General features: G+C 40.6%; 2 protein-coding genes and 1 pseudogene across 3 annotated transcripts in view; 2 read left to right on the top strand and 1 right to left on the bottom strand.

Annotated features, from left to right (window-relative positions):
• The first annotated feature begins 482 nt into the window (after positions 1–482).
• Positions 483–25,581, top strand: CYP4V2 (cytochrome P450 family 4 subfamily V member 2). Of its 2 annotated transcripts, XM_078069753.1 has the most exons (12): positions 483–1,017; positions 5,477–5,589; positions 7,023–7,108; positions 7,895–8,085; positions 8,484–8,553; positions 10,268–10,394; positions 12,351–12,533; positions 15,459–15,561; positions 19,680–19,814; positions 19,907–20,086; positions 21,285–21,485; positions 23,514–25,581. In XM_078069753.1, the coding sequence occupies exons 1-11, from the start codon at positions 804–806 to the stop codon at positions 21,455–21,457; spliced, it is 1,575 nt and encodes a 524-aa protein (XP_077925879.1). In that variant the 5' UTR covers positions 483–803; the 3' UTR covers positions 21,458–21,485; positions 23,514–25,581. The 2 variants fall into 2 exon arrangements, with proteins under 2 accessions (XP_077925879.1, XP_035968295.1); XM_036112402.2 differs by having other exon boundaries at positions 21,285–25,581.
• Positions 15,457–25,581, top strand: part of KLKB1 (kallikrein B1) — a 35,934-nt gene continuing 25,809 nt past the window's right edge. Inside the window, exon 1 of the mRNA XM_078069750.1 lies at positions 15,457–15,561. The gene's annotated coding sequence lies outside the window, so the exon portion shown is untranslated. The remainder of the gene's footprint in view (positions 15,562–25,581) is intronic.
• Positions 18,305–19,657, bottom strand: LOC118548530 (protein SET-like; annotated as a pseudogene).

The following is a 25,581-nucleotide window of genomic DNA, read 5'->3' as shown; positions in this document are numbered from 1 at the left end:
GTCCCTAAAACTCCCGTAGATCAGAGTAGATCGTGTTCTGAATGGTGCAGAAGCTGGGTGCAATCCCGGGGACAGGCAGCCAGTCCTAACAGAGTGGAACGCTGCAGGGTTGTGCAAGGAAGCATGAAGTTAGAGACCCTGCCGGGGGGGGGGGGGGGAGGGATGGAGGGGACCAAAAAAAAGCTCCTAAGGTTGAATTTCAAACCGGATGCCTCTTTATTTCAATTTTTACACATATTGTCTCTAGCTGGAGTTCTCCTGTGACCAGCAGCAGGGACCTAAAACCCAAAGCTCAGCCCACCTGGGCCACGCGCGGCTGCCTCAAATTTCACTCTCAATCTCCTCCCACTTCACTTAAGTGCCTTCATTTACATTCAGCAACACTCTATGGAACCCCGAAGCTGTTTTCCCGGTCTTTCGGTTTCTGCTTGACCAAATAAAGAGGCCCGTGTGCATTACGTAGGTTTTTGCCGAACACAGTAACAACCCCATCGGTGCTTTTCCTGGAGCCTGCGAGGCTCCCGCCTAGTCCCGAGGCCCAGGGCGGCCCCTGCAGCGGGAAGCCCGGGTCTCGGGGTCCCCGTTTCAGGGAGGCCAGGCCTGGGCCTGTCCCCGGTGGGAAGAGGAGGAAGGAGTGAGCGGGCCGGGCGCCACCTCTTACCCCTTCGGGGCGCGCTGGTATCCCTGCGGAGTCCCGAGACTCCTCCCAGGACCAGCGCACTTGACCTCCAGGGGACCGACCGGCACCCCGCCCCTGCTCTCCGGGCAGTCTCGGTCCGGGTGCGGAGCAGACCGCTGGCGCGATGCTGGCGCTGTGGCTGGTGCACTGGGGGCAGAAGCTGCTGATGTGGGGCGCGCTGAGCGCCATCTCGGTGGGGGGCGCCACCCTAATCCTGAACCTCCTGCAGATGCTGGCGAGCTACGCGCGGAAATGGCAGCAGATGAGGCCGGTCCCCACGTTACCCGGCGCCTACCCGTTCGTGGGACACTCGCTGTGGATGAAGCCGGGCGGGAGAGGTAAGGGACCGCGCCCAGGCCGGCCGGCTGCCCCCGGGGGGTCGGGGGGCTCCCTGCCTGCGGGGCCCCCGCCTAGCAGGAAGCCCCAGGGTGCAGGAGCTCCTCGGGGCCTCAGCCGGCTCTGCACCTTCTCCCCGCACGCCTGCCCTCTCGGCAACCGAGAGCACCTCTACTTGCGGTGGTGGCTTGTTAGGAGAGAAGAATCTGTCACCCGCTGGAGAGTGGATTCCCAGTTCTATCCAGTTTGCCCTGTGACACCTGATAAAATTGTTGGGGCTCCCTGTTTCACGTGAACTTTTTCTTTATGCATAGGCTAGAACGCAGTGTTTCTAAAGTCCTGTCCTTCTGCGCTTTCTCTTCTTTCTCACTTCCTAGCTACTCCTATCTCAAAACACTTCCAGGCTTGTCTCTTGGCTGTTAAAGCCTGAAGGGCAGAAAGTTCCCTGGAACTGGGCAAGTATCTTAAAACAGTACCATCATCCTCCACCCACCCACCGCCCTCTGGAAAATCAGGGACTAGAGATTCATTTGAGACTGCTCTCCCTCCCCACATCGCAAGACTTGACCACAACTTCCTTTCTCGACCTTCTTATTTTAGTTTTAAGGAGGTTACATAATAACAGTAAACTATGAGGGCAGGGCCTTCTGGCAAACTTACACAGCATGCTTTAAAGGCCTTAGTTATTACACAGTGAATTGTTTTCTACTGATATCTTTTTGAAGAGATTGATTTATGCTTTGTTGATGAGAAAAACAAAACACTTTAAGTTAGAAAGCTCTCAAAAGTACCTGGTTTTTACAGTTTCCCATCGGGGACAGTGAATTAGATCTTAGCACTTCACTTCATTTTAATGGGTGTATACGTTGGGATACCCAGAACTGAAAAAATTTGCCCAAAATGAAGTATTCTAAAATAAGCCTAGGGCCACAACCTTTAGTTTCACATCAGATTAATTGTAAATAACAGCTTTACAAGTTGAACATTAGCTCCAAAGCTTGAGGCATTCTTTTTCAGCTCAGACCCCCCACCCCCACCCCCAAAAGGCTGTCATTTCAACTTCACAGAAATAGATAAGGCCTCATGGGGGAGTGTTTATCAAAATATTGAAAATGTTTTCTAGCAGAAGAAATCCAAGTTAACTTTTCATCACCTAAACATCAATGTGACTAATGTTACAAATGATCCAATAATGCATTTAGATATATGAAAACCATGTTTGTAAAAATTATCTTAGTTAATACTAAAACCAGAGCTAACCTCTCCTTCTACCCTGAGGCCTTATAGCATTAAAAAATAATTGTGTACAAATATTAATCTCCCACCCCCAAAAAGAAATAACATGCTTTAAAAAAATCTCATCATATTCTTTTGGGAAATTTTTTTAAGAATTGAAATCTCCAGTGAATGAGACCTGTTTCAAAATATACGGTGAGTTGACTGGAATATTTAAAATAATTCTCCCTGGAGTTACTTTCTGGGTGAAGAGAATGACAATATACTGGCTTTTACAAAGGGACTTTTTAATCCAGCAAGTACTGGATTTTGGCATCAGGCAAAGCTCTGCTCACTCTAAATTTGAGAAGTTGTTTCAAACTCTCTAAAAGGAAGAGAGCAAGAGAAGAAAAAGGAACAGAGAAGAACTACAACAACAGCCAGAAAACACTGAACAAAATGGCAATATCAATAATTAAATGTAAATGGACTGAATTCTCCAATCAAAAGACATGGTGTGGCTGAATGGATAGAAAAACAAGACCTATCTATATGCTGCATATGAGAGACTCACTTTAGACACAAGGACACACACAGACCGAACATGAAGTGATAGAAAAAAGATGTTTCATGCAAATGGAAACCAAGAGAAAGCTGGGAAGATATACTTATACCAGCAAAATAGACTTTAAGACAAAGATTAATAAAAAACCAAGCGGGCATTCCATAATGATGAAGGGGTCAATCCAACAAGAAGATATAGCGTTTGTAAATATATATACACCTAACAGACGAGCACCAAAATATATAAGGCAAACATGAAAGCTAAGTTAGAGGGTTTTTTTTTAAACCCTTTACTTGTAAAAGTAACTGTATGACAGAGTTATTTTAAGGAGTAAATTTAATGCATGGTGTTTCTAGATCACTGTCTAGAACTTGGTTAGAGTAAGTTCCTTAATTTTCAATCAAACATGGAGCCCCGCCTTGTACCCAACATTGAGCTAAACAAAGTGGTTGATGTTGGATTATTCTAAGATATATTCCCTGTTCTCAGTGACCTTGGCTCTTGGGCAGGAGGCAGTGCTTTTGATTTGTGGCCACTGTCCAAATTCTGGCCTCAATAATCTCACCTGGAGTTCTGCAGTTGAATTTTCATTGGCCTTTCAAACCAGTCTCTTGCTTTTTAGTCCATTATGTCAACACCTGCCTTTTCCAACTGTTCTCTGATATTGGACCCGATACCTTCAAACCACGGGCTCACACTTTCCTGTCTCCTCTGTCAGATCAGACCAAGGCAGGTGGTGATTATCACAAAGCGTGGTATTTTGACACTGTTGATTTGACCCAGCTCTTTTCATAGAAACTTTGACAACTGTTTGGACCAGGAGACATTTTGAAGCAATAGGGTGTAATGGTTAAGATGGCACATTGTAGGATCTTAACTGCCTTAAGTACAAAGGCAGATTCTGTCATTTACTAGCTCTGTGATATTGGGCAAGTTACTTAGCTGTGCACAGTTTCCTCAACTGGGACAGTAAGAATAGTGCCTTTCCTCTAACTATGGTGAGGCATAAAAGACCATGTACCAAGAACCTTAACACGAGCTCTGACGTATAATAACTTGCTGCAGTAAATGAACATGACATAATGGATGTTAGCTATTTTAGGATGATTATTACCAGGTTTTGATGTGCCGAAATATGCACTTTAAAAAAAAATCATTAGTGTTTATTTAGCATCATACGCGATGGACATCTGTGAGCCTTAGCTCCTCTCCTACTGTATTTTGTGCAGCCTGCCCTGAAGCTTACTGATGAATGAGGAGCAGAGATGGGCTAAGCATGTACACATATTGGCATTGAAAAAGAGCTGAAAAGTTGAATGGTTCATTTTTTATGCCATGTCCATTTGTCCTTGGTGCCCAAATATCTATGTCAAAATAGCTCTGTCAAAAATCTTAAGTACCATATTAGTAGCCTCACAGTGGGGTTGGAATTAGCCTTGCTGTTGTTAATCAGGTATTCCCTTTGTCCAGAAGAAGCCCTGAATTCCCATATGCCTACCAACTAGCCTGCCCCTCCCCACCCCTCCCCACCTAGATTTTCCCAGCAATTTCTGCCCCATTTCCTGACATGTAATCAACTCCCCAGCTAGGACTCAAATCCTCCCTTAACTTCATCTTGTTCGACTTGTGTTCTGAAAGCATGTCTAACCTTTGCCATGTCTTTTCTCTGAGGTCTGGACCCTGTATATTAATTCTTTAGTCACTGGCTACTGTCCTTTGTTTCTACCCAGATGACATTCATCAATATGGCATTTCCTCATGGAGAGTTTTGTCATGGCTTGATCTCTCATAATGCCATACTGCATTCTCCAGAGGGGGGCCTCATGGAAAAGTGTTGACTCCCAAGTTTTCCACACTCCTTTGATGCTGCAGTTGGGATTGATGGTCATCATTTCCCCACACCTAAAGCAAGGGCCTGCCATATCACACAGCCAATGCCCCTAACCCTGGCAGCATTGAATCCCAGCCTTTTCCCCACCCCCAGTGGCCTCAGTATACCCAGGTGATCTCACCACATTAGTGCTATTGTCCTAAAATATGACTCCAGTCATGCTAGTCCTCATCAGAAACTTCCAGTTACTCCTTGCAGTGTATAAAAGAAAATCAAACCCTCCAACGCTCCAATCTCCTGTTCCAATGGTATCACCCCATCTTATGCTTTGGCTGCACCTTTGGGGAATTTCCAGACCTCCATGCTTCTGCTCTGCTGTTTCTGCTGCTTGGCTTACATTCTGTAAGCCCCTGTTTCCCCTTTTCTGCCTATAAAAATACAACTCATTTTTTAATGCTCAAATGCCATCTCCTTCATGAAATTTTTTCAACCCTCTCAATGAGAATCAATAACTCCTCAGACTAGAACTTGTCTTTTAGCAACCATTTCATTTTCTCTGGTGTTACAAAAGTTGCCATCTTCCATGGTTAGAAGATCCTTGAGAGTAGGGATTGGGTCCTTTGGAGGTGCATGTTCCTTGGATGTTATCTTACTCACAATTAAATTACCCTTGCCATTCAATCATGTCATTAAATAGGGACTGTGTGGTTTACCTTGAAGATGTGAGAGACGTGGGAAATATTAAGTGACTTGCCCAAAGTAAATAAGTAAACAAAAAACAAAACAAAACAAAAAAACAACTCAAAAGACAGGACAAGAAACTCATTGAAAATTAAATATTTTCTCCCAGAATTTTTTCAGCAGGTCATTTATTACAGTGAAGAATACCGACACCAGCCACTAGTGAAACTCTGGCTTGGGCCCATACCAATAGTAGCCATTTATAATGCAGAAAGCGTAGAGGTGAGTGTGCGGTCAATATGACCACTATTCCACTGCATGTCTGATGGTGTGAGAGTCTCATCAGAATAAATACAGCAACAATGTTCTTATATTTAATTGAATTCAGTATATTCAGCATTTCATTACATATTTTCGGCTATGTGGGTGCCATTTAATGCTTTCCAGATATTGTCTAAATCCTGGGGAGGTTAGCAGCCTCTGGACAAAGCAGCCTCTGGACACATTTGTTATCAGGTCCAAGATATTTGTTCTCCTTTTTTTTTTTTTTTTTTGAAAATCTGCATAAGGATATAGTTTTGTAGAACCATAAATAGATTATTCCATAAGGTGAGCACACATGTTATCTGCCAGGCACTGTTTCAGGAGTCCAAAAATGTAAGACTAATAAAGTATGAGTGTTTTTCTTAAGGTGATCAGAGTCTCAGATCTGTTACAAATTTATTATTCCAAGGTAATTTTCTTAAAAAAGAATGCTCCCCTGATATCGATAGGGTAGATATCATTAATCCATGCTGTTGAGATAACTGCTCAGAAAGATTGTATACCTTTTACCTAACATTATGACACCAGGGAGATTATCTTGTGGTTTGATGAGAAAAGGATTTGGGTCAGGGAGTAAGAATGGGATAAACAAAGCTTCTTGGAACAAAATTAAACATAACTTCCTAGGCAATAATGCTGGGATATGTCTTTCTTAGTTATTGCAGTGAAAATGTTGAATTTCTCTTGTACCACTCTGTAGCAGCCTGGTTCAGAATAGATAGTGAGGAGACAGGTGTAGGATTTCAGCCACTGCTGACTTGGTATGAGCAGGTCTGGTGTGTGTGAGAGATCTGTCCAGAGTGCAGGACTGGAGTTAGGAGCCTGGGGAGCATTTTGTGCTCAGACCTAAATACTCATCCCTTCTACTCCACTTGGATTCTAGGTGATCTGATCACATTCATGGCTTTCAGTGTTACTCACATGCTGGAGATACTCAAATATGTACTTCTAGGTCAAGTCTTTATCCTGAGCATCATTCCTGTTTCAGACCATAGCAACTTGAATGTCGCCAAGTCAGTATGCCCAAAAATGAACTTGTGATTTTTATCTCCCTGGACATAGTCATCCTTGGATTCATTTATCTTCTCTCTCCTATCCTCCCACCCTCAATAAATGACTCCACTTGGTTCCTAGTTCATGGTAGGATCCAGGGCATCATCTTAGACATTTTCCTTTTTCTCAACTCCATTTATTCCCAAGACTGAATGACAGTTATATGTTCAAAACTCTACCTGACTTTCTTTAAGGCACAGGAATAAAAATGAATCACAGAGAAATAATATTTATAAGATGTTCCTTTAAAAAGCAGTGGTCTAGCCAGGTAGAATTCAACTTAAGAGTTGAAATTATTTTGATGTCTATATATCTCTCAATTTTTTTCTCTTTCCAAGGTAATTTTAACTAGTTCAAGTCAAATTGACAAATCCTATATGTACAAGTTCCTGGAACCATGGCTTGGCCTAGGACTTCTTACAAGGTAAGTCAGTGTAGATTTGTAAAGCTGTCTCATAGAAGCAGTTACTTCAATAGGTAACGTGTTATGTCAGGAATGGCCACAAAGTAGTTCTCCTGTCTGCAAGACTGTGCTACCAGGAAGTGGGGGAGAAAGCTGGAAGGAAAGGTCTGGAGAACAATGGGCTCTGACAGAGAGGAGTCCAGGGTGTACGGTAATCTCCAGCCACGGGACTCAATAATGATGATGACCAGTGTTTCAAGAGGAGTCAGGTCCTGGTGTATGAATGGAGTAAAGCAAAGAAGAACTTGGGGCAGGCAGATCTTGAAAATCTAGTGAAAAAGGCAGTCATCTCCAGCAAAATATATGGAGCACAAAATCTCAGTCCGGAAATAGGACTCCATCCTCTGAGAGAGGGCCTGCCAAGAAAAAGGCAGGACCCTTGTGGGGTCTGTGGAGAATATGAAGATAGTAGAGATCCAAGTAGAATCATAGACCATAGGGATCATCTGAGGACTGAGGTTTTAATAGAGGGGAGAAAAAATAAATTTTAGAAACTTGGAGCTTGGAAATTTAGAAAAATTCTTAAATTTTTCAATTTTTATGAGTGCCCCTTTAAATTTTAGTAACATAGAATAATATCTGAACTATCCACATTCTGTAGCTATCTATGAATCTTTGTCATTCTGACCAAAGCATTTGAGAATCTATAGATTAAGCTCTTTGAGGAGAGTTTTGTTGACTTGGCTAAATTTATACTTTGTTTCTGATGTAGTTTCTCTTGTTTGTAATCATGTATTTTGTTTCTAGTACTGGAAACAAATGGCGATCTAGGAGAAAAATGTTAACACCCACTTTCCATTTTACAATTCTGGAAGATTTCTTAGATATCATGAATGAACAAGCAAATATATTGGTTAATAAGCTTGAAAAACATGTTAACCAAGAAGCATTTAACTGCTTTTTTTACATCACTCTTTGTACCTTAGATATAATTTGTGGTAAGTCTCATTGATTTGTTCCTAAAGTTACGGTGTAGAGATAGGATGGCCCAAACAGAAAATAATATTCCAGTGGGAAGGTGACTGAGGGGATCTTGAAGGGATACTGGGTTTTTCAGGGTGGTCTTATTGCTCGACCCCCTGGGAAGCAGCAGCCCCTGGGAGGGCTTTGAGCAAAACAGTCACAGAGCCAACATGCCTGGGAAGGCAGAGGGAAGAAGGAGCAGGAACAGGGAGTAGAAGATACAGGAGAAGAAGCAAAAGGGGGAGAGAACAATTTTAAAATCTCTGAGGACAAAAACAGGACTTATATCTTTTTTTTTAAGTGTTTGCCATTGGAAAATAAACAGAGGATATGTGCTCGAACTGAATGGTTGCTTCTTGCCTGTGTTTTGCAGAAACAGCTATGGGGAAGAATATTGGTGCTCAGAGTAATGATGATTCCAAATATGTCCATGCAGTTTATAAGTAAGTGAAGTCCTTTTAATTATCTTTAAAATGGTTCCTGATTAGGGCTTAAAAAATTATAACTAATAATTTGTGAGTATCTTTTTCATTGTTTCAAAATGAAACTTTATACTAAAATGGATGTAGTCATTTAAGTATGTATTTGGCCAGTAGTGGAATGGTTTTGTAAATCATGACACACCCAGATTATGCCATAATTTAAAATGATTATTTTGTAATATATTGAAAGATTATATTATGATGCTAAGTGATAAAGATAAAATGAGTTTTTTAGTATGATTACCACTAGGTATAAAAAATTATTTATAGAAAGAAAAAACTAGAAGATACTATACCAAAATCTTAGCTATGGTTATTATTGTTTTGTGTGTGTGCTTCTCTTTCTTATACTGTTTTGTTTTTGTTGTTGTTCATTCTCCTTTCCCATAGTTTCTGGTCCGAGTATGTATCATTTTTTAATTGAAATAATCAATTTTACTTTAAAAATGGCTTGCAAGTATTCAACTATTAAGAGTCAGGGCCAGGATTTGAATTAATGTTTCCTATCTTTAAGTTCACTGTTCATTTCATTTTATTTTTATAAGTATTTACTGAGCATCTGTCACCTGCCATTCATGGCCTTAGGTGCTGAGTAGTTTTATAGCAGCACACAAACAGGAAGAATAGCAGGGAGACACACATGGAAACAAATGAATGCACACATAAATTCTAATAATTGCTTAGAAAGAAAAGATCAAGTTGACATTAGAAGGAAAACGGGGTGGCACCTAGATGGCTCAGTCCATTAAGTGTCCAACTCTTCATTTCGGCTCAGGTCATGATCTCAGGGTTGTGAGATCAAGCCCCTCGTGAGGCTCTGTGCTGAGCATGGAGCCTACTTGGGATTCTCTCTCTCCCTCTGCCCCTCTGCTTGAGCTTTGTCTCTCTTTCTCTCTTGAGAAAGAAAGAAAGAGAGAGAGAGAAAGAAAGAAAGAAAGAAGAGAAAGAAAGAAAGAAAGAAAGAAAGAAAAGAAAGAAAGAAAGAAAGAAAGAAAGAAAGAAAGAAAGAAAGAAAGAAAGAAAGAAAAAGAAAGAAAGAAAGAAAGAAGAGAAAGAGAAAAGGAAAGGAAAGGAAAACAGGGACATGTCCTATGGATGAGTGGTCAGGAAACATATCTCGGAAGAACTGTCTAAAAGTGTCTAAGCCAGTCTCAAAGAAGGGGGATCTGTTGAGGTCTTACTTCTTTATCACTGGAAATGACAAGGGAGGTACTCAGGACAGCTGTGTGACCAATGGGTATCTGACGAGCACTTCTTTTTGGAAGAGGGCAACCACTTGTATTCTGTCACTCCAGAGGAGGGATCAAGCTAATGAGTGGATATTAAAAAGAGGCAGATATCATCCCAACATGTGATCCAAGAGCCACAGCAGCCTTGGGAGGTCAAGAACTCTTTCTGAAGAAAGAGAAGCACACATCAGATGGCCATCTAGTAAGGATGTTCTATAATGAATTCTTCCTTCTGCTAATGAAACCATTAAAATTTTAAGCTTCATTGGATATGTAAAAGCCCATGCATTTATTGTTGAGCATAAAACACGGGTTTCTTAGTAGCCTCTAAGACAAATCATCCTCATTTCCTTATATTACCCTTGTTGAGAGCAGGCAGCAAATAGGTGCTAAAGAAATACATTTTCCCCCATGTATCAGCTAATGTATTTTTATCCTATGTATAGAATGAGTGATGTGATACATCAGAGAATGAAGATGCCCTGGCTCTGGCTTGATTTTTTGTTTCTTATGCTTAAAGAAGGACGGGAACACAAAAGGAGCCTAGAGATCCTACATAATTTTACCAATAATGTAAGTCCTCAATTTATTTTTTTATTGTGGTAAAATATACCTAATATAAAAATTTGCCATTATAGCCATTTTAAATGTCCAACTTGGTGGCATTAAATACATTCACAATGCTATGCAGCCATCACCACTATCCATTTCCAGAACTTTTTTAAATCCATGACTTTTTGTTTTGTGAATACACCCGGGGTAGGACCATGGAGCCTGTGCCTCATAAAATTTGAATTGAATAACGGAAAAAAGTAGGCAACATGATTACATTTCAATTACGTATTTAGTAAATATTAATTAAGCACTTGTTAAGTGGCAAATGCACTATCAAGTGTTAGAAATATAGTAATGAGTAGGACATCTATGTTCCCTACTCTAAAAAGGTTTGTTTAGTAAAGGAGGTTATCTATTAAAAAATGACAAAATGCAATATGAACTGTGAATATTTATTAACAAACAGGGTGCTGTATTAAGAGAATAAAAAGACGAGGATTATAAGGGTCTTATGGAAAACGTATGGAAAGACAGTAGTTTTCAAAGGCAAAGGGCCTTTATACTAGTATTTCAACTCGGAAAAAATTAAAATTAACTGGATATTACTATTTTATGTCCAGTTCAACGATAACAAAGAGATAGTGATGTTGTTTTGGATATAGGATGTCAGTCTGTGTTAAAGATGAATCTAGAGCAATCACCTGGCTTAGGAGACTTGCCAACAGTTTGTATTTTATGGGTATAATTGAGTTCTTCCTCAGTTTTCATGCATTAATATCAATATCAATAATTAATGAATTTCAAACTGGATGAACAGTATTATTCATTTAATAAATACTGAAAATTGCATACTGAATGCGAGGCACCAGGGGTTCCATCAGGAGCTCTTGCGTTCAAAGAACTTAGGGTCTATTCATTCAAACCATTTAGTAGCAGGTTTGGTCAATTGCCTAATAGGAGAAAAAAAAGTTGTGTTGATGGGCTTTAATGCATTCATTCATTCAGCAAATAATGAGCATTCTCAAAATGCCAGGCAGTGCTCTAGAGGTTGGAAATATATCAATGAACAAAGACAAATTTGCTACCATGTGGGTCATACATTTGACTTAGAGGAGAAGGGCACAAAATAGGAAGTATAACATCATGCCAGATGGCAAGGGAAATGGGAAAAAATAAAGCAGGCTTGGGAAGATAGTGCTAGGGACTAGCATCGCAGGCATCAGGGAAGGTCTTTCTGATAGTGTGACGATGAGCAGAGATTTGAAAGAAAGGAGGGAGCCAGCCCTGCGGAGGAAGGAGGAAGGAGTAGTCTCACCAGAAGGAACAGCAAGCAAACAGGTGAACTGACCGGCAACTTGCTATTTCTTTTTTCCAATACGACATGTAATTAGAGCAATGTGTAGTCGACTATATAAGGATTGCATTCTCTCCAGCACCTATACTTTTATCTCGTTTTCTCATTCAGCTCTCTAGAGATGATTATGCTATACCCCATTGGAAAGACTGTAAAAATAGCACTTGAAAATTCTGAAGTTGCCTGACATTAAATTCATTTTTAGACGTCTTACCAAATAATGCCCTAAAATAGGGGCACCTGAGTGGCTCAGTTGTTAAGCGTCTGCCTTTGGCTCAGGTCATGATCTCAGGGTCCTGGGATCGAGTCCTGCATCAGGCTCCCTGCTCAGCGGGAAGCCTGCTTCTCTCTCTCCCACTCTCCCTGCTTGTGTTCCCTCTAGCTGTCTCTCTCTCTCTCTGTCAAATAAGTAAATAAAATCTTAAAAAAAATAAATAATGCCCTAAAATTGAACAGGAAGCTTGACTATACTTTTACAAGAGCCTAAGTTATTGTTGTGATAGCAAGGATGGGAAAGGTTTAGAAAAAATAAGCTAAAGAAGCTAGTATATTTTCATAGGAAAGTGTATTTTTAGATTATAATAAATTGCAGACAAAACATGTCATTGTTTAAATCATAGGTCATCGCTGAACGGGCCAATGAAATGAAGAGAGAAGAACCCGGAAGTGCTGACAAGGACTCTTCCCCCTTCAAAACTAAACACAGGGCTTTTCTTGACTTGCTTTTAAATGTGACTGATGATGAAGGGAACAAGCTAAGTCATGAAGATATTCGAGAAGAAGTTGACACCTTCATGTTTGAGGTATTCTATGTCATCATGTTATTTTCAGGTATCACTAACTAAACCTCAGTTATTTTTTAGAATCTTTAATATTTTTTTAAGTTTAATGAAATTTTATTTATTTATTTTAAAGATTTATTTATTTTAGAGAGGGGGGAGGGGGCAGAGAGAGAGAGAGAATCCCAAGCAGACTCCCCACTGAGCACAGAGCCCCATGTGGTTTTCCATCCCACAGCCTGAGATCATGACCTGAGCCAAAACCAAGAGTTGGACGCTTAACCGACTGCGCCACCCAGGCGCCCCTAATGAAATTTTAAAGTAGCTTAATATAACTAAGGAAGAGTCATTAGATTAGCATTAAAGATTATAAAATTTAAGAACCTAATTAAGTATCAGAACAATTTCCTTGTTCAGAAAATCTTTGATTCATGGTGGGTACAGTGTAGACACATTTTTTTTTTTCCCCTCAAGAAAACTTAAGGTCTGTCAGGCTTTTCTAAGCAGAAGAGCAGCCAGAATTACTGTCAGTCTCTATATCGCTTCGGGCTTCCTTTTAATCTCTAAAACCCATGAGTCTCTTCCTTCAATAGCTTCTTTTAAAGAAGGCTGTTTTCTTCCTGCCTCTACCAATGAGTACTTAGCTACTGCTCTGAGCTGCCCTAACTAAAGAAGAAAGCAAGAGCCCTCCTGTAGAGAATTTAACCAGTTTGTAAATCTAAAAAGATTTCTGGTCTTCAAATAATAATAGCAATAATAAAAGATGCAGTTTTTACAGAGATAATTCTAATTAACTATATTAAATATTACAAGGAGTGAGTCTCTCAATGTGTGGATTGCCAAGTAAAGAAATGGTTTTTTTAAGCACCACGTGGTAGTATTTTGGAAGTGGAGGAAAGCAAAAGGCATCAGTGGTTTTCGACGGCTCAGCATATGCTCAGTGGTGTGTTACCTGCTCCGCCTAGAGCCGTCTGGATGCGATGCTAGCGCTCGTCTGTCTGATCTTCCTGAGGGAGGACAGTCTGCGTGCTGGAGCGGAAAGCGGGCGGTGTTGAGCGTCTGTCGACTTGGGTTCTCCTCCTGGTTCATACTGGCCATATGAGATGCTTTCAGTCATCCCTGATCTCTGTCACAGCTTTCCTGTGTAAAATAGAGAGATGGCCTAGATCAGTGATTTCAAACTTCTTTTTTAAGCAGAGCACTTTATTGAAAAGAAATGTTATGCAGAAAATCAGAAAATGGACATCTACTTAGCTAAAAAGTGGAGAGGGGTTCAGCATGTGGGCTCTGGGGCCAAGTCCCAGCCATACCTTGTCCTGGAGGTGTGACCTTGGCCACCTCATCCAGCCTTTCTGGGCTTCAGCGTCCTCATTGTCAGACGACGGGCCTCACTGATTAGATTAATAATTTTTAAAGTGTCCTGAGAGGGGCACCTGGGTGGCTCAGTTGGTTAAACAGCTGCCTTCAGCTCGGGTCATGATCCCAGGGTCCTGGGATCGAGTCCCACATCGGGCCCCCTGCTCTGCAGGAAGCCTGCTTCTCCCGCTCCCTCTAGTGTTTCCCCCACTTGTGCTCTCTGGCTCTCTCTCTGTCAAATTAAAAAAAAAAAAAAAAGGTAAAGTGTCCTGAGAATTGTGCCTGACACGTAGCAAGTATGTAGCAGATATTGGCTGTTATTCAGTGTTGAAGGGGAGAGACCTTCTCACATCTCCACCCTGTACACACACACACACACACACACACACACACACACGCATACACACACACGGACACACACACACATACACTGTCATCCATGCACCTATACGTACACATACATTCATGTATATGGCACACACACATCCATCTCCCACCAGTGACCTCTCACACTCATGAAAACAACCAGACCAGTGAATGATCTCTTTCTTCCAGTTTTAACATTCTTTGAAATCCTGAGTTTTTTTCTTTGCATTGAATAGGAGGCATGCCCCCGACTGTAATAGTGAGACCTCCTCCCTAAGGTGGATGTGCCCTGCCTTTCATTGCCTGGCTGCCAGCCACTAGATATGCAGGTTTTTGCCCCTGCCCTAGCCCAGTGGTGTGCTCCTGTAAATTCCGTGCTTTGTTTTGCTTCATCCAGCTTTCTCTGGGTAGCAGACAAAATGAAATAGGACATTCAGCCTCAGTATTTGATCTCAAAAATGTGAATAACAGTATCAAGTATTTCGTGAAGTTTTTGTGAAGAACAATTGTGTTAGTTTCTGCCAAAGTACTTAGTGTTTTGCCTAGAACTCAGCACATATTAAAATGAAGATATTTATCAACTTCTTGCTGTGGAGAATGCTCAGAACTGCATATATACTCCCTGGTGTCCAGCAGCGACAGGTAAAGCCTACCTTGCAAAGGAGGGGAAAGTAGAGAAGTACAGATCTGGCAAGCTGGCTCACAAAAAATCAGACTTTTCCCACCTTTTTTTTTTTAAGATTTTATTTATTTATTTGAAAGAAAGCACGAGCACGGGGTGGCAGGCAGAGGGAGAAGCAGACTCCCCGCTGAGGAGGGAGCCCGATGTGGGGCCCATCCCAGGACCCCAGGATCACAACCTGAGCCGAAGGCAGATGCTTAACCAGCTGAGCCATCCAGGTGCCCCTGGACTTTTCCCCCTTTAAAACTGCCTGGTGCGCCTGTTCCTTGGAATGCCCCTTTATTGGCATAGCTGAACCACTTCTCACCAAGTAGAAAGCTCCATGTAGCGGTGAAATGTCTCTCTAAGCATGATCCTCCACCTTGAAGGGATTATTTTATATGTTTGCTTCTCACCAAGGTGAGATGCTGTGTGCAATTAATTTGTTATGTCCTGGAGTCACACTGCAGCTGTCAAATCCAGAGACAATTCAAAACAGAGTCATCATCCGTGACCTTTTCAAGACAGCTCTGCTTCTTAAGCCATGTTTCTTCTCACATTTGTAGGGCCATGATACGACAGCAGCGGCAGTAAACTGGTCCTTATATCTATTGGGTTCTTACCCAGAAGCCCAGAAACGAGTGGACAGTGAACTGGAAGAAGTGTTTGGTATGTTTGGCCCCATCATTAGCTGCTCCATGGGTCCCAAGTCCACTGAAACCAATGCCATTCATGTTCATCGAGGATGTGCAGTAGGACCTGTTGTAGAGACACTGTCATAAGCAGGAAAGCTCCCATATGGGACCTCTTCCAGTACTGGAGCCTTTGCAAGGCCTCTTCTGCTCACTTACAGGCATTTGCTACCTGCCTGGCATGTGACTGCATTGGGCTAGATGCTGGGGTTGCACAAATAAATGCTGTATCTCCAAGGACCTCACTGCTTAGTTGATGAGCCAGCCATTGTGCACGAAGCATGGAGTCCTGGCTATGCACTTGAGTGACATGGAGAAGGTGCTCTTTGGGAGCAGCAAGGAACAGGTGATGTTAGTTAGAGGGCGTCCAGGAAAGCTGTTCCATATTGGATTGCATCTGGCCACAAATGGGAGGAGAGGTGGGGTCTGCTGGTGGACATAAATTTCTATTATACAACCAGCAATCTGCTGGTTATATAGCTAGTTATACAAGGTATAGGATTGTAGGTAAGGAGTCCTAGGCTGAAGCCAATAGGGATGTCATCAGAGGCCCAGTCTTGCTCTTTTTTCTCTCTGTTCTTCACCATTGTGGCTTTTGTCTTCTTGATTGTTGTTCTAGGTCTCATGTTTGTCTTCAAGACAAGAGGAAAGGGGAAGGGGAATGAAGGATGTATTAGTTTCCTGGGGCTGCTATAACAAATTCTATAAACTGGGTGGCTTAAAACAACAGATATGTATTCTTTCACAGTTCTGAACACCAGAAATCCAAAATCATTATTGCTGAGCCTAAATCGATGTGCTGACAGGTTGTTCTCCTTCTGGAAACCTAGGGGAAATCTGTTCCTTCTCACTTCTGGTGCCTGCCAGCATTCCTTGGTTTATGGTCCATCACTCAAATCTCTGCCTCTATTCACAGCACCTTCTTTTCTCTTTCTCTCTCTCTCTCTCTCTGTGTGTGTGTGTGTGTGTGAGAGAGAGAGAGAGAGAGAGAGCTCTCTTCCTCTCTTATAAAGACATTTGTGATGACATTCAGAGCCCACCTGTATAATCCAGGATAATCTCCCCATTTTTAGATCATTAACTGAATCAAATCTGCAAAGACACCCTTTTCCCAAATAAGGGAACATTTACAGGTCCCAGGGATTAGTACTCGAGATATGTAGGGGCCTTTGCCAGCCAACCACAAGGGACCACACATTGTGCCATCACTTTTATCCTTTGTTTAATCACACATCACATGGCTCCCAAAGCTGGGAGGAGAAAATGAAAGATTGGGTCAGCCAACCAACAAAGTGTATCTGATGCAGTTGCATAGAGAAAAGAACTAAGAAAGGAAAAATGAAGATAAAAGGAGGAGAGGGCAGGCATTCTAGAATGAGGAGAACAGATGGACAATGACACAGAAGTGGAAACGTTTGGAGGACAGTAGTAAATAGTGAGGGGCAGCTAGAATTTAGAACATATAGCAGAGTGTATTGAAAGATGAGGTTGGACAAGTAGTTTATGTGTTGAGGTTGGACAAGTGTTCATGTGATGTGAGGACTAGAATTTCATATCAAGAGGGAAGACTTTATTTTGTGAAATGGAGACAATCTAAACTTATTGGCTCTGTTTCTATAGTCATTTTTTTTTTCTGTATTGATTTTAATTTCTCTCATATTGCCTATGGTGAATTAATTTGGTCTTTGAAAAGCTCACACATTATTTTGGGATACGTTCACATTTTGTATCCTCTACAATGTGTAGCTCATTGCTGGTCTCAAAAATACTTTTTGATCTCACATAATTAAAACACCATTATTCTAGATGCTTTATTCTGCTCCTCCTTGTGTTTTCTTTGATGGTATGGTGCCTCACTTTTTCTTCTATCCCCAGTATTAGCTCTAAAATTTCATGAGCAACTAATCTTTGGACATTGAGTTGCAAGTATTAATTCCTCTTGTTACACATAAAATTAACCATTTATTTGTGTATGTTTAGTTGTATTGTAACAAAGCAACTTGTAACTGATCATCCTTTTCCCCCCAGTGAAACAAAAAGAAAATTTTAAAATAAACAGGAAAATAATTACAATAGAGAATGCCAATTCCAGATTAGGTCTTACAGGCTCGCTGTATCTCCCATCGAGTGGTAGGGCTCAAGTCCTGAGGAGAGAATTTTATTTCTAAAGTGTCATCCTAAACTGCAAGGATGCCCATTAAACAACACAATTAAACATGCCAAAGGAGAAACCATGTTGTCAAGATGCCCACTTCACCTGCCTAAGCATCTCTAACCCACCCTTCCCTGATCTTCTAGAAACCCATTTAAAAATAAATAAAAGCACGAGAAAGTAGACAGATACATATTGGTAAATGCTAACTGTCCATATTCACGTAAAGACACAGTGTAATCTCTGAGCCCAATATTGAGGAAAAGGAGAAGAGCTAGAATTCTGTGCACTACCACATGGGGACCAAGCACTCCCCAGCTTCTAGCAGAGCTAAGGGAGCAGAAGGTTGTTTTTTGTTTTTGTTTTGTTTTGTTTTTGTTTTTTTGGTCCCCCACAGAGCACAATAGTGTTGTTTATATGAAGTTTTGGTTGAGACAGAAAGGGATAAAAATGAATTTGGAATAGAAAAGGGTAGAGTTTCTCTTCCCAGTGTATTGTGCTCAAGGTATTGCCCCCCCCCACCCCCAAATAAGTTGAGAACCGTGGTGTAAAGGAGAGAAGAGAGATTTCAAGAACAGCATGACTGAGCATAAGGGGACTGGAGAAAATTAAAACAAGAAGATTGGAATCCATCAGTCTTCCATTTGTCATCTCCTCCACCCTCTTTTCCTCCCTCCCCTACTTCCTCATCTTCTCCTTCATTCTCATTCCCCTCTTCATTAGTATATTCTCCTCCTCCTCCATCCCCTTCTTCATCATCCATGTCAGGAACTAAGTGGTACTGTCATGGATTTGGCCAAATACCATCTTGGATGTCCTCTCCTAACTCATCTGTACCTGCATGAGAATGGTCAGTAACCAGAGAAAGAAGCTCTCTGGTTCCTCATGCTCCCTCTTCCTGCTGGCTTTATTTTGCATTTGACTTGAGCATCTCATCAAATCCTTTCAATTTCCATTTGATTTCAGTAGGCTTTGAAGATGGATCACATTCTCATCCAGATGAAATTCTTTGTAGAGAAATTTATTTTTGAAGGAAGGGTTTTTTTATCAGAATGAATATCTATTCTATAACCTGATTTAATATCTTCAAATTCGGTCACTTTGACTCTGGTCAGATAATACAGTGCCTCTTCATCTTCCTCTCCAAGTAATGGCAGATTTGTGGGTGGCTGACAGATGCTGTTACCCCAGAATTTGGGATTTAGGTGATCAATTCCAACCTCCTTTGAAAACACAGTTGGGGTGGTTTGTTATACTTCTGTTATCCCTTCAAAATTCTTCACTGGTTTTTTTCCTTAAGTCCATCTATTTCATTTTGTACTTCATCAGTATGTTCAGTTGCTCCTTGCTATTCTTTTCCTTCCTGTGGCACATCCAGAGAGGGAGAGGTTGATGTCTTCTCTGGCCTGGAGGCAGGAGGCAATCTTAGTGTCTTTGTTTGACACAGGAACAAAAAGCATTTAGGGGCCATGTTGGGGGGAGAGTCCAAGAATCTGACCGAAGAGAAGATACACATCTGGAAGCTCTGACAACTCAAAATTAACCATTTTAAAGTGTATGATTTAGTACATTCACAATGTTGTACAACCGTTACTCCATCTAATTCCAAGACATTTTCAGTACCCCGAAAGGTAACCCCGTACTGTTAATCAGCCATACCCCATTCCCTTTTCCTCCAGCCCCCGGCAACCAATAATTTACTCTCTATCTCTACGGATTTACCTGTTCTGAGAACTTCCTATGAATGGAATCATACTATGCATGACCTTTTTTGTCTGGTTTCTTTCACTTAACACGTCTCATTTTATCAGGTATAATATTAGAAATCCTACTTTGGCTGTAGGTATTTAACATTTGGTGCTTTGATTAATTCCTCCTTGATGTCCCATTCCCCAAGCCCGTAGAGTTCTTTCATTGTCATCTCATGTATTTCCTTTAACCAGGGAAGTCTGATCGTCCTGCTTCCTTAGAGGACCTGAAGAAACTCAAATACTTGGAATGTGTCATTAAGGAGAGCCTTCGCCTTTTTCCTCCTGTTCCTTTATTTGCCCGTAATCTTACTGAAGATTGTGAAGTTGGTAAGAACTCTGTAATCAGGAGAGTAGGGAGAATGGATTTTTTAATGTCCATCTTACTCCATTTTTACGACATATTGCCTACCTCTTGACAGGGGGTTACAAAATTGTGCAAGGCTCTCAAGCCATCATCATTCCCTATGCGCTGCATAGAGATCCAAGATACTTCCCAAATCCTGAGGAGTTCCAGCCCGAGCGGTTCTTTCTTGAGAATTTGCAAGGACGCCATCCATATGCATACGTGCCCTTCTCTGCTGGACCCAGAAACTGTATAGGTTTGTATCCATCAGAATTGGTTTCACCTTTCCAGCCCACATGGTAGTGGGTTTCTCAGAATAATTTCTTTGAGATGTAGTGTCTCATAGGCAACAGTCTTAAAAAACTGATTTCCTTTCTCCTCCCCCTCACTATACATTACTGTTCCAAAAAAGACTGTCATAAGGATTAATTTTCTAGGACTGCCATTACAAAATACTACCAGCTGGTCTGGCTTAAACAACAGATACTCATTTTCTCATATTCTGGAAGCTGGAAGTCTGAAATCGAGGGGTCAGCAGGGTTGGTTTCTCCTGAGGCCTGTCTAAAGCTCGGCTTATAGATGGTCATCTCCCTGTATCTCCACGGGGTCTTTCCTGTGTGTTTCGTGTCCTCATTTCTTCTTTTTTTTTTTAAAAAAAAAAACACCAGTCAGATTGGATTAGGGTCCATCCATATAACCTCATTTTAAGTTAATTAACCTCTATAAAAATCCTATCTGCAAAAACAGTCACATTCCGAGGTACGAGGGTTAGGGCTTCAACATATAAATATGGGGGGACACAGTTCAGCCCATAACATAAAGCACAATCAGCTACATGGTAGAGTTTTAAAATGTTGTTGATTTTGGATCAAAGTAGAATATATTTTATATAGTAGAAAACTTATTTGTAGTGATTAGCTGTATTTAACCTAATATCTGTGTTTGTTGCTTTTAAGAATTGCATCTTGCAAGATGAAAACATAGAATGCTTACCATATGGCCAGCTGAAGTACTTAAAACAAAATGAATGCACATCACCATGCATTACAAACACTTTGGCTTTAGGATCTCTAGCATTTTATCATCCATGTAAATGCAGGTGTTAGTAAAATGAGGTCAGATTTAAATGGATGAATCTGAAGCATATTTACTATAGTAAATTAAAGGCCCAATAAGAAAGCCATCTAAAGTAGTGATTCTCATGCTTCAGTGACCAGAATTCATCTGGGTTATTGCTCAAATACAGATACCTACCCCACCCCAACTATTTGGATGCACTGGGTAGGAGCAGAGAAGGGAACTGAAGAATCTTCATTTTTAACAAACATCCCAAGGATTCTGATTGTCCCTACTGTGGAAATATAAAATCACTTGCTTCCTCTAAGAGGACCTATGATTTCTCAGATTTAAGATATATGTATAAATAAAGTAATGCTATTTACATTAATTTGAAGGTCAAAGATTTGCCATAATGGAAGAAAAGGCCATTCTTTCCTGCATCCTGAGGCATTTTTGGGTAGAATCCAACCAGAAAAGAGAAGAACTTGGTCTAGCAGGAGAGTTGATTCTTCGTCCAGCTAATGGCATCTGGATCAAGTTGAAGAGGAGAAATGCAGATGAATCCTGACCATATGATTGGACTGTGCCTTTGTCATGTAAAAGTTCTTTCTTGAAGGAAATTGGATTTATAATTTCTAGATCAGAGTTCAACACTCTTAGTCCCTAGACCTCTTTCTTTCTTGTCCCTGCTTACGCTGCGGTCAAGTCCAACAAAGAGTTTTATATTTTCGTCACCACCATAGATCTTACCCTTGGTTTTGATCCCAAAGGTAGAGTTAAGTGATGATGGCACCCAGATAAACATAGGACAAGTTTTTCAACAGAGGTGGCCACTGACCAACTCAATTTCAATTGGCAGATCCAAAGGATATAATTTAATTAAAGTCCCAGAATTTTTTTTAAGGTATTCTTATTGACTGGGGAACGTATATATGCATGTACACATATGCATTTACTTTGAAAAGGGTGATTAATTAAGTACTTAGACATAAGAAGCTTAAGTTTTTAAATTATATGAGTGGCATCAATTATGAGAAGAATTATTATTATAGCACTTTTTGGATTTTATCACCTAGAGTAGATAATTTGTAAGTTGACTCATAGGTTCTGTTCCTATTTCCCTTTTGACTGAGTCCTTATAGCCATGACTTCATTATTCATTGTATCACAACTACCCTTATATATCGTACAAGGTTGGGAAAGATTCCTCTTGGTAATAACCAATCCCCCACATTGTGTCAGGGTTGAGTAATGGCTTTTGGAGCTGGACGGTCCTTATTGCTTATCTAGAAGAAGGGAATGAGGTCAATGAGAAGGTAAGTTTCTGCCCAGAGTCATGCCACGAGTGGGCGATAGGGCTAGATATAGAGGGTCTGTACTCTATCTCTCCACTCCCAGGGCGACAGGCTTCACTATGTCTGCTTTCACTTTGTTGGAGCTCAGGTCCGTAACTAGATGTGTCATTACAACACAGATTTTCTGCCTCTAATTTTGGATATTTCTTCTAGAATTCTTCCATCATTAAAGGAAAAGATAAGCCATTCATCTATATTTAGTAACCAGTAATATCTCACTTAGTTTAGGGTTAGGCGAGTAAATTCAATGCTCCAGAACATACCTATTGAGCTGATAGCTGACATACATTCTCTGAATTTTAATTCCATAGGTAGTATCTCTACTCCCTCACTCAGTGACTTTAAAAAACAACTTTTAATAAACTTAATAAGATTGTTTTTTCAATACTCCCAAGGCAATAGCAGATAGAAGCAACAAATTAAGAGGATGGAATTTCTATTCTTCAAAGGATATCAGAGGAAGAGATTACAAAACCAAAGCCATTTGCAAGCACTTCAGGCTGAGTTATTTAGGGCAGGGTCAGAAGCTCTACCCACGTGACAATCCCAAGAAACCCTTGTGCAGACAACCCAGTTGCTAAATTGATGAGAAAAAGTCAAGGAAGTATATGATACAGTTGAAAAACAGTCCCATCATATGCTTACCTTTGTTATCTAAAAAGTGGCCAGATGACTATAGATAATCAAAGTTTTATTCTTGGAAATTAGCATTATTTCTCAATTTTATGCATTTAGATATAAAACTTGTGTTATTTTTTCCTTCCTTTCCTTTTCTTCCCCCTTTTCTTTTTTTAGTGACCCTACATTGGATGTAAAACTAAATTTAAAGTAAAACATTTTTTAATGTTACCTTTTAGCCTAAGGTCTTCATGTGGCCCCAGAATAATTTGTTATTTGTGTTTTAATGGGAAATTCTCTTAACCATGTTAGAGGTGGAATTGAGAAATTATGTTATAGTCTGTGGTATCAAAATGCAGATGCTGGCTTTTTTTTTTTTTTTTAATAAGAGGATGATCTAATATCTGTGACCCTATTACCTGTCTTACTACTGCTTGACAGAGGTATCTCAAGAAAAATAAGTTAAATTTTAATCATACATGCTACATTTTATTCTAAGAATTGATGTCAGTTTGAAATATAGATAGGTTTAAAGGCAAATTAGTGGGTGACCAATTCATAATGAGTAATAAAAGAAATAGCACGTTTGAGCTGATGTCAACAGTACTACTCAGATTTTCTAACAAAATGTTCCTTGTACCATTGTCATAGACTGATTTTGAGTTTTCCTGACTCTGAAGAATTAACCAGAGGAGAAATAGAAATACCAACACATTTTGCTCAGCAGAAACTGAAATCTCCCACAGAAGCCTGGGAATCAGCAAAACTATCAGCATCATTGGATCTCAGGCATTTATAGTCTAGAAACCTTACCAGGTGATGGACTAGTGAACTGATTGCTGTTCTATTCATTGTCAAGACAACTAAAGAATGTCAGTTTTTGGACCAAGTGACCTGTCTCACAGTGAAAGAAATGCTGTGAGAAAAAAAAAAAATCAATTTTTACTCTGGAATATATCTGGAAGACGAAAATGTTTTTCTTTCCAGCATCTAATGAGATGCTGGTAGGCACATGACAAATTTTTTAGTCTGTCTGGAAACCTCCCCCCCTTTTTTAAGGAACAGTACCCTCTTTATCTTTGGAACTATCCCATGATAAATACCTCCCCCCCTTTTTTAAAGAACAGTACCCTCTTTATCTTTGGAACTATCCCATGATAAATACCTCCCCCCTTTTTCTTCCGTTTCTCACCTTTTTGCTTCCCCAACATGCACACTGTGAATACACAGTTTTAGTTGATGATGCCATGTTCTTAGGCAATCTTGTTCTCTTGACTTAAGTTGATTGACCCAAGCAGGGGCCAACTCTTGAGTTCTGCCTTTGGGAATCAGTGGAGGTTTTAAGTTGTGAGACTGGGGATCAACTGATAGTTGAGCCTCTGGAGCAGCCACTAGGAGATGGGAAGAAGGTGATGGGTAAAGAAGAAGCAGAGGGAAGAAATGGAGAGAATCCTGGAGGGTCCACATCCTGCGTTCCAGGTGATGCTGAAGCTCACCTGCATGTCTGCCCTGTGCACTGTTGGGTTGTTCTCCTCTACCCTGGACCTCAAGGGCCAGGCTATTGTCATTTTGCTTAGGTTGATTGTCTTTCATTTCTAACCAAAAGCAACTTAGTGTTTGTCAGCTCAGCTATGGGATGAAGGAAGTTGCTCTATTCTTTGGACATGATCTTAGATTTTCATCCTCTGTCCTTTGTGCTGTTCAATACTTCCCTAGGCTGGATAACATCAGCCAATAACATATGTCTGCTAGTCATTTAAATGCAATAGAATTTTTAATAAGATTTAACTGACATTGTATTAGTTTCAGGTATATAACACCATAATTTGATGTTTTTATGTATGTGAAATGATAAATGCAATAGCATTTGAGGACATACAGGGTTTCCATCTTTTCTAAGATGATAGGAAAATGAAAAGTCCGGTGCTTTATTTTAGAATATAGCTGGGATTAGCCTAACACAAGAGTCTAGTTTCTTAGCTCCCTCCCAATGTATTCCGCAGACTAGTTGATCATTATTTCTTGCTTTAATTAAACCAGATTCACCCCAGTTTTCATTCTGGCCAGCTGTATTCCAAATTCCAGGGACAAATCTCTCATCTGTAATTACTACGAATGGACTGTGTATTCTCTCCTCTGCTTCTTGTGCAGAAATTCACCAAACGGGAGTATTTCTTTGGACCTTTACACTGAATTCAATTTCTAAATTTACTCCCAGCCTGCAGCTGTTCCTCCCCCAGCTCTCTTGATCCCATGAGATACCTTGTGGTACCTCCTTTTTCCTTCCCATCACTTCCTGCCTCCTCCTCCCCAGAATTTTCTTGTGATTGCAGTTCACATGAGTCCTTTCCTTACTGTCCTGGTATTCGCCAATGTAGGTCTTGTGGAAATTAAGGCTGTACTCAAACTCCTACTTCTATATCAAAAACTTATGATAGCCTTTAACTCAAAAGAAAATCATTACTGTATGTAGGCATGATTATCTTATTTCTAGAATGTTTTAAACTTATTTTTGAATGCTATACATAGTTTAAAAATATGTGTTTTAGCTGAATGGTAACGGGTGTGTCGGCACAGGCCTGCTTCCTGGGCACTCCCAGGATGGAGGCTTACCTCTCTTTCACCATATTGTACTCTTGGCCTCCTTTCTTGCTCAAGTCAATCGCCAGTTTGAAGTTTTATGCTTATGGAAATAGAATAAATTAAGACTTTTAATGCA

The sequence above is a fragment of the Halichoerus grypus genome, chromosome 3 (genome assembly GCF_964656455.1).
Source record: "Halichoerus grypus chromosome 3, mHalGry1.hap1.1, whole genome shotgun sequence".
NCBI classification, from domain to species: domain Eukaryota; kingdom Metazoa; phylum Chordata; class Mammalia; order Carnivora; family Phocidae; genus Halichoerus; species Halichoerus grypus.
This window is presented reverse-complemented; position numbering and strand designations above follow the sequence as displayed.